Here is a 13091-nt window from a genome sequence, read left to right as displayed (position 1 = left end):
TCCCTACAAGAAAGAGATAGCACCTTTTCAAGTTCTATGTGCTAAAGGTTAAGTGTTCAGCACACTTGGGTCCAGGAATGGAAATAAGTTACCCCCACAAATGCGGTGGTATCCTTAAAAATCAGCTTTCGTGATTTTCTTGGGCTACCAGAGATGCAGTAACTTTCCTCCTTACACAAAAAGGCTATTTATTCCCATTGGTGTCAACAGAAAGCTTTTCCTTGACTGAGGATGAAGTAACAAGTGCAATAATATCAAATGCTATGTGATGGGACACAAAATCTATCAAGAGAAGAGGCGTGAAAATTGTTCAGGCATCCTTAAAAAAAAAAAAAACCACACAAAGTTATGCTATCTGAAGAAACTGAATTTAAATAGAACCTCAGCTGTAGTACAAAGCTATCACCCAGTGAAGTGGTGAATCCACAGATTATCTTCCTAAGGGAAAAAGACCACTTTGTACAGAAAACAATACTACACTGTAGTTAACTACAGCACTTCATTATTATGAGAAGTCACATCAGTCTCCCCTCATTCATTTCAACAACGCTTAGCAAAGCAAGATGAAAAACAGCATGTAATGAAAGCACCATTGAGTACAGCCAAGCTTCTTTTTACTGCCATCTTCATGCTAATCCATGAACCCACCTGCATGCTACTCGTACGAGAAATGCAAGTGTAGTATCTATTCAGCATCTCAATTACACTTTCATTTGCGTGTGTGAGCGTATACACACATACATAGCATGAAGTGTAAATATACTTGATTTAGGAAAACACAAGATGCTGAGGAACAAAAGTAGAAAAGAAAGTAACAACTAGAGAATGGCCTTCACAAAAGTACCTTGGAGGAATTTCATTCAGCTGATTTTTGCTGAAGTTGACAGTGGCGACGGGATTGCTTCTGACTGCATCGAACATTTCATCAGGAATCACAGCTGCCTGTTTCTCACTAAACAATGAGAAGCATTTAGCTGAGTAATACAAACAAGTTAATAATTTCCTATTTTTTAGCAAGATGAGTGGTGGCATAGGTATATAAATAGCTACAATCTGCAGTCCTGGAAGGACTGTTAATCAGAAAGCTACCAATCACTGCACCATGCTACACAGCGTCTGGGTGGCAGTATCATTCCACCCTGGCACCCTGATCTGTTCTCTTGCTTAAGAAAAATGGGCAAGAGCTGAGTTATGTAACCACCTCAACAAATGTGTGAATGCTGCATACTGGGCCAGAAAGCATAGCAAGATTGGCATTAAACAGATTTCCCCCTCTCAGCTCGGAAAACATCCCCAGCACAGCGATGTGTAACTCGGGTAACTACTCAGTTTGGAGCTCCCGAACGTTTGTGGTGACCAAAGCCACCCCAGCCCTTTCACCAGCGAGGTCCTTTCCACGTTCCAGCCCGCAGCAGGACTATGCATTTCAGCCGGCAGTTTTCAGCAAATGGGGTTTTCTTCCCCGCTCCCAAACTAACAAGTTACATTGTTGGTTAGATTTAAGAAATAACTGGATAGATACTCACCTACTACAAGATGTTTTGAGACTTAATTGTTAAAGAAGTTTAAAAGGTACGAAAAGCACCTGAAGGTATCAAGCATTCCAGTGAGTTAAAAGGAATGTTACTGTAGAATATTTGATAATACAAAGAAATTATTTTTTTAAAACTGCAATTCAAATCTGCGTGAAAAAATGCACAAATGCAGCAGGATTTGCAGACAATTTGATATATATCATGAAGGAAATTTTTTTTTTAGAAGGCAAAAAAAAGATAGGAAAGCGTTCTTACGGCTTTAGAAATAGGTAAAATTTCAAAACACGTACCTGTATTCCAGTAATTTTAGTGAAGATATAGCGTGCATGTTAATCCTTGACTGACTTGGAAGAGTCATGGCTGTCACAGGAGGCTCTTCATTTGGGCTAGTTACATCATCTAGAGATAACATATGTATATAGTCACACAAACTACAGGCTGCAGGCAGACCTGAACGACCTAGATGGAGAGATTTAGTGTCCCTAGTCACCAGCCATCCACCCTTTTTAACTCTTCCTGTATTCTGGCTCAATTGCATATAATCTGATTCAGATTATTTCAAGAATCTTCTAGTAAGGTTTTTTTTAATCTTGGGTTTCTGGCTTTTTGTTTGTTTGGGTTTTTTTGGGTTTTTGTGGCGGGGGAGAGGAGAGGGGTTGACTTGGATTTCCAAAAAAAAAAGATCAGGAAGCAACAGAGATGTTATGCTAGCGGTAGCTAGCTGTTATGTTAGGCAGTAGGCTGCAAGGGGTGGGAAGCTAGGAACAATGATCAACAGGGAAGTTGGGCTAGAAATGATGATCCAGATCCACCTATATCCAGGACAGAAAGTCCGACCACAATTTTAGTTAAAACATTAACATTTAGAAACCATCATACCCACTATAGTGTTCCTTTTGATTACTATCCACAATCCGCACAAAAAAGCTATTGGTGTTGCCTCTGTGACTGTTCAAGAAATGCAAATTAAAAGCGTTGTTCTGCCCACCTGAGGTGCGGCATCGCACCCTAAGGATTCATATATGCCTAAGTAAGGTGAAGCTTAGCTAAAATTCCAAACACATGATAAATCCAACTTCCACTCAAGGAAACTGAACAGAACCCTATGGAAATCCAGCAGCATTCATGAATAAAAGCCTACTAACAACTGCACCTAACCACAACTAGTTATCCTTTCATTAAGAAAGGTCAAAAAGAGTCAAAAACAAGCTAAAAACAAGAAAGAGGAGGACTTTTTCCAGTTTAAACCTCTACAGAAACAGGACTGCTACTGGTTCAGCTCCAACTTAGATGCCATAACTGGGGGTGTAAAATCATAAGCATTGCTGTAAATGCAAGACTTTAGCTAATTTTATTATCCATAATTATATCATCTATTATAGTTCACCAGATAAGCTTCCGAGTATGTACTCTAGCATCCAATTAATTTTTGTCAATAATATGTCAGATTTGCATGGAACCTGACATTTTGAAGCAATTTTATACGCTGCAGTAACCTAATTAATACTGCCATCCTCTGGCAGACGGAGAGAAAACCCACTTAAAAAGGAAAATTCTCACATACCATTTTCAATAAAAGTTGCTTGCATGTATTATCAAGGTCCCTTCTAAATTAAGAAGTTGTCCTGGTTTCAGCCAGGATGGAGCTGGTTTTCTTCACAGAAGGTACGTGAGGGAATGTTTTGGATTTGGAATGAGAAACTGTTGATAATGTGCTGATGTTTTGGGTTGTTGCTGAGCAGTCAAGGACAGTCCAGCTCCTCGTGCTGGCCTGCAGCGAGCAGGCTGGGGGTGCCCGGGGAGCTGGGAGGGGGCACGGCCGGGACCCCTGAGCTGGCCAGAGGGATATTCCCTACCATACGACGTCATGCCCAGTACATAAACTGGAGTTGGCCGGGGGGCAGAAATCGCTGCTCGGGGACGGGCTGTCGATCGCCGGGTGGTGAGCAATTGCTGCATTGGGAATCAATTTTCTTGTGCATTCTTTGTCAGTATTGTTATTGTCGTCATCATTGTTGTTTCCTTCTCTCTTGCTGTCCTATTAGACCGTTTTTATCTCAACTCACGAGTTTTTTCCCAATTCTCTCCCCCGTCCCACTGGGGGAGGGGGAGTAAGCGAGCAGCTGCGTGGAGCTTAGTTGCTGGCTGGGGCTAAACCACGAAGTTTAGCATTTAGAAGTTAAGCATTTTTTGCCATTTAAGCGCAGCGTAATGATTTCCATATTGTATTTAACATGACCAGTGAGCTCAGTTTTTTTGCCTACTTTATGTTTTAAAACTTTAAAAAGATAAAGATTTCTAAAGATGGTAAACTGAAGTCCTGTTTTGAAAGGATTTCATCTTCTCAGCATGCACGTTACTTAAAGACTCTGACAGTCTGCTTCCTCTACAATAAAAAATAAACTGTCATCTCCACTATTTTGTGAGATAGTGAGAAGAGAAAAAAAAAAGTCAAAATATCTCAGTGAATTAGAAGCCCAGGTATCAATCTGGAAAGTGACTTGAGTGTGCAGAAGCAACTAGCAACTTTTTGTCTGCTTTTTTAATACGATCAGTTCATTTTTACAAAGTACTGCATCTGTTAAGAGATGTTAAGAGAAATGTGATACAGAATCACCTAGGTGCTTTCTAATCCACAGAGGCAGAGCTTTGAATCCGAGAGGATTCTGCGAAAACCATACAGCATTTGCGCAGAGAGCTAATCCCTGTGAATGAAATATTTCACCTGATTTTCTGCTTTGTGACTTTTTAATTATTTCTATAGGGAATGTTAGGATCAAGACTATTAGCTAGTAGAAAGATGAATTCTAACAGGCCAGGATTAGAATGATGTTTAAAATAATCAAGTTACTTTCTCCCCCAAAACTTTTTATATTCTTAGTCAGCTACGTGGTAGAATCCATGGCATCACCAAGACTTTAAGGCAGACTTTTTCATGCACGTACTTTCTGGCAATCATTTCTGTGACTGTACCCATGTCATTACATGAATGAGTAATACATAATACCTTTGCAAAAGCTCACCTACTCTTCTATACTGTGACCAAGCCAGCAGACAGACGGCAAGCTTAAAAAGAAGAACCCCTTATGTAAACCTCCCGTGATGTTCAGGAGAAAAATTAAAAAAGCTACTGGAATTCCTCATGCAAAATGCACACAGGGACCAGGAGAAAAAATACTCAAAATTGGTTTTCTACATTATAATCTTCAAGAATGTTTCTTATTTGGTATTATCTAACAGAATAAGAAAAAGAAATATAAGAGCAAACTGTTGAGTAAAGAAAACTCTATTATTGCAGGATAACAGAAGGAAACTGGATTGTAACAGCTACTCTCTGTAGGGTATTTTAATTTCTTAGAAAGATTCTCTTTAAAATGTAGTGCAACGTAGCAACATACCTTGGATTTTGCTTCTTAGGTATTTCAGAAGTTCCTGAGTGCCTTTCTTTAAAAAAAAGGAAAAAAAAAAAAGTCAATAAGCATTTGCCAGCCAGTGTTTATACAGCTCTCTGACAATGACGAATGACAGTTCCACTCACACAGGTGGAGCCCATAGCACTGCTGACTATAAAAGCCACCTAATGCTTCCATAGAAAAACCCTTTTCTCAGCAGCTTATGAACTCGCTTATCTACAATTTTGTTTGTTTATTCCAGTTGAAAATTTCCAATCTCGTGTCACTACCTCAGGTTCCACATTTTTAGGTTTTATCTAAAATACTTAGCTAGTTCCAATAGCAATGAAAAAATGTTCAAATACTTAATCTTCTCTTTAAAAAGGTTTAAAACAATTATGCTTTGGAGAAGAAATTTAGTATTGTCAAAGAAGCTGACAATGTTCCGTAACTTTTTATGTCCAAAATTATAAACTCTGGGAAAAACACCGTGGTTTACATAATTTGCACGGATTTTTAACAGCTGGATTGTCCAAAGATTTGACTTTCAATCCTCTCATAGAAACTTCTACTGGCCAAAGACGGTTACTATCTGCATAATCTCTGAGTAATTAAGTATAATCTCATCCATCCCATTTGTTTTAGGATAAAGCTTTGTTTCCCTTACTGTTTCACATGCTTCTCCTTGATGCTTTAAAACCAGAGACTGACCTGAAGCGCTGAATATGAATTAACATTTCTCATTCTAGCTGACAACTATACTACACACAGTAAGGGACTGACTGATCTGAATGCAAAGGGGCTAACAGAAGTGTGAAAGGAAGGAATTCCCACAAGGAACCTGGTGAGACAACCAAAACAGAAGACAAAAGACTGAGAAAGAGAGGCCAGAGGAGACTGGGACTGACTGCAGGCACAGCTAGACGGGCATGTGCTGAGCTGAGCACAGCAAGAGAAGGAAATAAGGAAGAACCTGGACACCTCTAAGTAAAGGGTGAAGGTCAAACAGAAAGCTGAGTAACAGCCACGTGGCTGGCGGGGAGAGGAAAGCAGACCATAAGACAAAGCTCAACAGCCAGGAGACGGTATGTTATGCAAAAAGCAGAGACTAGGATTTAACAGAAGACAACTGGAAATTTATCAAGAAACAAGAATGGGTTTGAACTTGAATGAGAGGTCTGAGGAAAAGGAAAAGATGAGACGGAGCGGTGATGGACAAAAGAAGAATCTGTGCCTGCTAGACTATACTTACACACCAGTCCTTGCCAATCCTTAATCTCTTAATCCTTAATATTCACTTGCTGCTAAGAAGTGCCTGCGGAACCCTACAAGATTTATCAATTACTCCTCTAAATCAAGTGTAAAAAAAAAAATCTAGATAGCCATATAAAATTCCTATTATATGAATTTACAGTGTTGGTAATGGATCAAGACAATAAAGTATAAAATGTCGCATTACACACATTTATGCTCCTATATTTGAAAGACTGCGAATCCTCAGAAGCTAGGGAATACCAGAACTAAAGTATCCAGGCAACCCTAACTCAGACTGCTTTGCACGTACATTTTAAGCGAACTTTGAGCTCTGGAATCATGTATGACTTCCATCCATGGAACCCCTGCTCATTAATTTAGCGCATGCAATGCTCACTTAATCAGATACACAACATTTTCCCTCTTCGGACAGATACTTCAGAATTTCATTTCAACAGATCTGAAAATTGTTGCTTATTTTTAGAGAATCCCAGTGCTGGCAAAAGCACAGAAAGAAGTAATGTATACCACCAACAAGAAGAGGGGCCTCCTGGGGAAAAAATAAAAGGGAATTCTATAGCAGCAGTAGTGCCTGCACTCCAGCCTCCCTGCTGCTCCATGTACTTGTCTTCTCATGCACAATTCACACTTTCACTTTGCTGGTTACCCACAGAGAGAACACAGATCTGAGGTTACAGAATCATAGAATGGTTTGGGTTGGAAGGGACCTTAAAGATAATCTAGTTCCAAGTCAGGGACAACTTCCACTAGACCAGGTTCCTCAAAGCCCCGTCCAACCTGGCCTTGAACACTTCCAGGGATGGGGCAGCCACAACTTCTCTGGGCCACCTGTTCCAGTGCCTCACCACCCTCATAGTGAAGAATTTCTTCCTTGTATCTGCTCTAAATCTACCCTCTTTTGGTTTAAAGCCATTGCCCCTTGTCCTATCGCTACATGGCCTTGTAAAAAGTCCCCCTACAGCTTTCTTGTAGGTGCCCTTCAGGTACTGGAAGGCTGAAGGTTTTCTTATCCGTTAAGAAAACGTAGTACATCAGATTTGCATTGCTCAAAATGCACCTGCCACCAAATACCCTTTGGAAATTGAATCTTAGATCCTTAATTCAGGCAAATAGGAAATTAAAAACAGAAATCCATGCTCATCTAGGAAAAGCCTGATGTAAAGTACTCGCCTCGCACTGCGATGAACTGTAATTGCAACAGGATTAGACAGATGACTGCTGCCTTATCCTTTTCTTCACAGACATCCATTGCTTCATTTGCAATATAGATTATAACATCTGTAGCAAATCAGAAACGGGTCCTATAAAGCAAGAACCTCCTTTATTCCACAATCCTCATGATCCTATGCACTGCATCAGACTCCAGTAGAAAGCCGCAACAGATACAAACAAGGGAGATGGATTAAGTTGCACAGGCTACTTGTAATCTGGATGTTTTGTAATTTAAATGTTTTGTCTACACAATTTGGATAACGTAGACGTGCAACATAACCAAACTTTATACACCATCTACAGTGCTTACTTGCAGAAGGTCTCTTCGAATGGTTCTCAAAGGATTTCCCTCTAATGCCAGGAATTTCAACTGAGGAAGGTTCCCCAGTGTGTACGGCAATCTGCAAATGGAAACAACTCATTTCAAAGCAGCTTAAAAACAAATTCTAAAGAATTTCAATGGTTTGTCAGATGGCCTGGCACTCTGAAGCTCAGGTTCAAATAAAAAGATACAGAATATATTACGTTTAAGAAAGGCAGAGTTTCATCATAGCATTTACACCATATAGAAATGGTTCCTTCATTTTATGATTGAGCCTTTTTTAAGTTACATTTTACGAAGTGAAATACATCAGCTGTAGAATTAAATGTCATTAGCTATGTCTCATCACAGAATTAATGCAGTTTTTAACATTACCTACTGATATCATTGTTGGTGAGGTCAAGTCGCTCCAGCTTCTGAAGCAGAGTAATTTCATCAGGAACTGATTTTATCTTGTTGTCTCTAAGTTCCAATACAGAGAGGGAATTCAGATGCTTCAGATTCTCTGCATTTAATATTTCAATCTGATTTTCACCAGCATGTAATTCCTACAGAAACAAAGATCGCCTACAATTATTTTACTCTAGTAACATTACGTTGTAACTTACTAATCTCCTAAACCATAGCACTGGCAAAAACGTATGGTGACGTGGAGAAAATACAGATCTTGATTCCCTTTCATTGGCATATGAAGCATCTATCAAAGCCTCCAAAGATCCAGAGACACAAGTCTGAACTTAGCTTTTCTGAAGCCATCACAGAACCCTCAGCTTTGAGTTCCATTTCCAAGCTTGGAATAAATTTGCTCTGCATTTCTCAAGAACTTGTCAACAACTTATTTGCTCAAGAAGTTTCTTAAATTCCAAGTTATAGGAATAGAGGGCAGGTCTCCATGTCCCTGTTGGAAATGTTTCACTTGTAAAGGAAAAATCTAATGGTTCTTTAGACCACAAAGAGTGTACACATACTGCTGGACACACTCAAGAGACTGTACTTCACATATTAACACGCATTTTGTTAGAAAATGCTGAAATAGCTTGAAACTGCTGAATTCAGAGTTACGCAGAACTAAGATGGTATCTGCATTCTTTGATGGATTTGGTCATTGGAAACAACACAGTGATACAGGCATTCAGTTGGCCAAATCATTTTTCTGTTAAGAGTAAGAAATTTCTGATGTTCTGAGGTAGGTGATTTTCAATTTTAAACATATCAGGAATTAAGGCTACAAAACACTAGAAAGATTTGACTATGCTAAAAGGAAAAAAAAAATGTATACTCCGCAGTTACAAAGAAAAAAATTATAGTGAACAAAGTAAATTTATCCAGAATATGTTCCTAGAGATAAAAAACTGTTGCAGGCAATATTAGATCTAGTTTTCCAGTCTTTCCTCTCCTCAATATTTCTTTTATTTTCCAAATCTGAAAAGTACTGCTGGAAATTTGTCTTCCAAGTAACCTTAAAATTGACCAATGTGCACAATAAGAGCAACTGCAAATGGGGATGTATTAAATAGAGTTCTACAGACAGAACTATAAACTTTTGATCACAGCAATTCACAAAAATTTGAAGTAACAGCTATTATTTTAAGTTTACAGCAAATATGTTTACAGTATACCAACCGTTTCAAACCTTACCTTCAGTAATTTGCATGAGGGAAATTCTGGTAAGGAACGTAATTTATTTTTTCTCAGATAAAGTTGTTCTAAAGATGCCATAGTTGCCAATTTCGAAGGTACAGTTTCCAGGTAGTTCTTAGTACAATCCAGTTGTCTTAAGCCTATAGAAGTAAGCGTGCAAGCGACAAATGGGAAAAAAAAAGGTAAAAGTTGTTTTCTACAGAAGCATAAATATCTTGGTTTTTATAATAAATGTAACATTTTTGACAATCAGAATTTTGGAAAAAATCAAATCAGCATCAGCATTTCTGAAAACAAGACATCCGCTTTTCAGTTGTTCTTCATAGGACATTCTGGAATGCTTTCAACGACACTGCCAGTTACTAGCTCTTGTTTAAAGTACGGGACTGGAGGGAACAAGAAAGGGTCTAATATGGTAGACCATCTCAGAAATATCTGCAGGTAATTTCTCTAGCATTTACAAAAGCTGGCAGTCTACCACCTGTTCCTGTAGACTTGTGACAGCTATTAAAATATGCCTTTCATATCAACCACTAGTCAGCTTGATATTTAACATTCAAATATTAGAATTCAATTTTAGCACTCTCTACTTTATGGGTTTTTTCTCTTCAAAAATTTCAACTCGCATTTATGCTTTATTTGCCACACAAAATATACAATAAGAAAAAAAAATTCTCAAATTGCTTATTGCAGTCTTGAGGCTAACAACTTCTAAGCAGAAGAAGATATTAATCCGTACATTTTTCTGATCATTGTGTCCCATTTATCAAGAAATACGAACTGTAAGAGGACTCAAGTTTGATATACAGTAGCTGTAGCTGATTTTTTTAAATAACTCTGAACTAATATCCTTGAGAGTACAGTAACTCCTTAAGAATATATTTTTTAAATCCTAAACAATACATGCTTCATTTCTGAACATAACTACAGAACTGGCTATATGGCATTTAATAATCTGAGGAAACTAATTTACTTTTCATCGCACTGATATCTGCAGGCAGGTTCTTGAGTTGATTACAAGCCAAATTGAGTCGCACTAAGTTAATGAGCAAAGCAAAACTTGCTGGAATGTCTGTGAGATGGTTGTTGGACAGATCCTGAAGATTAAAAAAAGAGAGACAGGAGGCAAAGAGAGGTTAGAAATAGACATGTTTAAAATATCCCGTGAGTACTGCTACGGCAAATTTAATTACTGGCAGAACATTAAAATTAGATGGCTGACATCTTCAGGATCTCCCTGGTAGAACTGTGAATGGAAGAAACAAGTCTCCCATGGCTGAGAGCTCACAAGGGATTTGATTTTTCTTTAAATATTTGGCAAACCCAAGAGCAAAACTTGGTTTCAAAAAAAAAAAGAAACCACACCAAAAAATACACCATGTAATAACTGACAACCTAAATAAGTCATTACACAAAGTTCTGCCATCTAAGCTATGGGGTTTTTTTAATTAGCAGTAGCAAAACATGGATAAAACAGCCTTTCTGCACAAATAAATTTTTCAAAAAGTTGTAATTTACTAATTCTTCTAAATTGACAAGCTGTCCAAATCCATCCGGCAAGTGACTCAGTTCATTGTGATGAAGAAGAAGGCTCTTCAAATGTGACAACTGCATCAGCTCTTCTGGGATACTTTTCAGTTTGTTGTGGCTAGTATTAAAACATGGAACACAAAGGGAAAAAACAATTACTAAGTAGTCTTAAGAACGTAACTGCATAAAGAACACTTCTGTTACATATGATGCTATCCAAACTAGAGTTACAACACTTGTATCAGGTGGATTATCGGAGCCACACACAGCCTGTTGAAACACAAACTCTTCAGACCCAGGAGCAAGTACAAAGCACATCCAGCATCAGACACACTGGATATCCCCTGTTGGCACAGACAAACTGTTAATTACGCCTGCAGGCTTTTGCAAAACATTCCCACACTGCAGCATACATGTATGCTTGCTGCTCAGGATACTGTCACTTTTAAGAAAAAAATCTGTCTCCTACAACCACTACAGCCCTCCACAATGGATTAGTTTCCTAGTAGAAATTAATTACGGTTGTTTATTTGTTCAAGAATACTTCTAATCCTCATCTGAATTTACAATATTCCAGCTGGACCTTGCGTTCTTTTATTTTATATAGTTCACACACACAGTGGCAGCATACCCTCTTTCTCCTTGTGCACAAATTTACAAAATTACTCCAGTAAACAGAAGAACATGAACTTTCCAGCATGAACAAGATCTATACAATTATTCCTTCCCGAAGTGTATTATTCATGACGAAAAGTATTTTTGTTCCTTTAAAACAAAATTGACAGACTGAGGCACATGAATGTAGATACTGCTTTCGTGTGACTATTTGAAGTACCACTGTTTTCAGATTCCAAGCAAGAGTGTGACTATCAGTATCAGTGAAAATAATTTTAACAAACCCAAGATCATCAGGTTTGATCCAAAACTTGCGATTCTCAATATACTAATATTCTCTAGTTAAAAATCTGAAATTAATTTTCTGAAAGAAAATTTTATATACTGCAATATACTCACACTGTGAAAGTCACTGCAATATTGTTCATGTTCCAGTTTTGTACCATGTACTTACCTGACATCAAGTTTCTGAAGATTTTCTAATTGTCCTAAAGCAGAAGGAAGCGATGTCAGTTGATTATCATGCACCTGGAAAATAAAGGTTTTAGAATGCAGTTACTAATTTGTACCTTGTAGGTTTTCTTTCCCTACCCCAGAAACAAATCAAGCTAACCTAATACACGGAATACTTTTGTGTAAGAGTAACAGCTATGTACATGCCTCAGTGCAATTACTAATAGCAGCACTGCAACTGCCAACCGGGCAAAATTCTACTGAATTGCTAGTAAATGCTAAGAGATTACATAAGAAGCGGGGTGGGGTATGGTGCAGGAAAGGTGGTTGCATCCAGTAATAATCCATCCACTTCCTTCAGTGTCCAGAATGAAACTTCCTAGACCTTTCTACAGAACAGTACCCGCTACCAGCATAGAAAGTTGCATACTATCAGTGATTTGTAACAATCTTTTCTTTACCCTGAGAATACACCAATGCTGCTGCTACACATCCACCACTGCAGGGAAATGGAAAACAAAGATCTAAGATCATGTTTTCCCACCTCCTGCAGAGAGAGCACAGTCCTACCATAATGGAATCGCTGTACTTACATCCAGAACAGTGAGTGCAGGCAGAAGCTTGACATCCTCCGAAAGACACTCCAGTTTGTTTGAGGCAAGTATCAGCTTGGTTAGATCTGTTTGCTCCCACCAGCGATCGGCTGCGCCAAAAGAGAGATTTTGATGTGCTTCCTCTGGAGTATCCAAATTTATCCGCCACACATGTTGAGGCACTACATGCACAAACATACATGACAATTAAATTCTTGTGATATTTACTCTCAAACTTTCACTGTCATAGTGCTTTTCATATATACATACACACATAGGGAGTTTTTCTAGAGACATTTCTTCTAGAACTGACAATAACAAGCTGATGTAAATCTGCAAGCAACAGCCAAAAGTAAGCCAAGTTGCAAACAGATGGCAGGAAACATTCATTGTTACCGCTCCCTCAGCGTCTCCCCTGTCCCGCCCGGATGGCATTGCCAAGCATAAACCCAGGGCACAGGAGGAACACCCAGCACCTGCTCCCTCAGCTGAAGCCGTGTATTTCCAGGAGAGCCGAGGGCCC

General features: G+C 38.7%; 1 protein-coding gene across 1 annotated transcript in view; it reads right to left on the bottom strand.

Annotated features, from left to right (window-relative positions):
• The window catches only part of LRRC40 (leucine rich repeat containing 40), a gene marked incomplete at its 5' end in the record, with an annotated part of 17229 nt that extends 4479 nt beyond the window's left edge, over nt 1-12750 (bottom strand). Inside the window, 10 exons of the mRNA XM_010282011.1 lie at nt 845-952; nt 1826-1934; nt 4934-4979; nt 7725-7815; nt 8112-8284; nt 9375-9517; nt 10351-10474; nt 10896-11025; nt 11977-12050; nt 12569-12750. Coding sequence (XP_010280313.1) covers nt 845-952; nt 1826-1934; nt 4934-4979; nt 7725-7815; nt 8112-8284; nt 9375-9517; nt 10351-10474; nt 10896-11025; nt 11977-12050; nt 12569-12750 — 1180 coding nt within the window. The remainder of the gene's footprint in view (nt 1-844; nt 953-1825; nt 1935-4933; nt 4980-7724; nt 7816-8111; nt 8285-9374; nt 9518-10350; nt 10475-10895; nt 11026-11976; nt 12051-12568) is intronic.
• Nucleotides 12751-13091: the final 341 nt, after the last annotated feature.

The sequence above is a fragment of the Phaethon lepturus genome, unplaced genomic scaffold (assembly GCF_000687285.1).
Source record: "Phaethon lepturus isolate BGI_N335 unplaced genomic scaffold, ASM68728v1 scaffold54950, whole genome shotgun sequence".
Classification (NCBI taxonomy): Eukaryota; Metazoa; Chordata; class Aves; order Phaethontiformes; family Phaethontidae; genus Phaethon; species Phaethon lepturus.
Note: the sequence above shows the minus strand (reverse complement) of the source record. Positions and strands in the feature narration are given on the sequence as shown.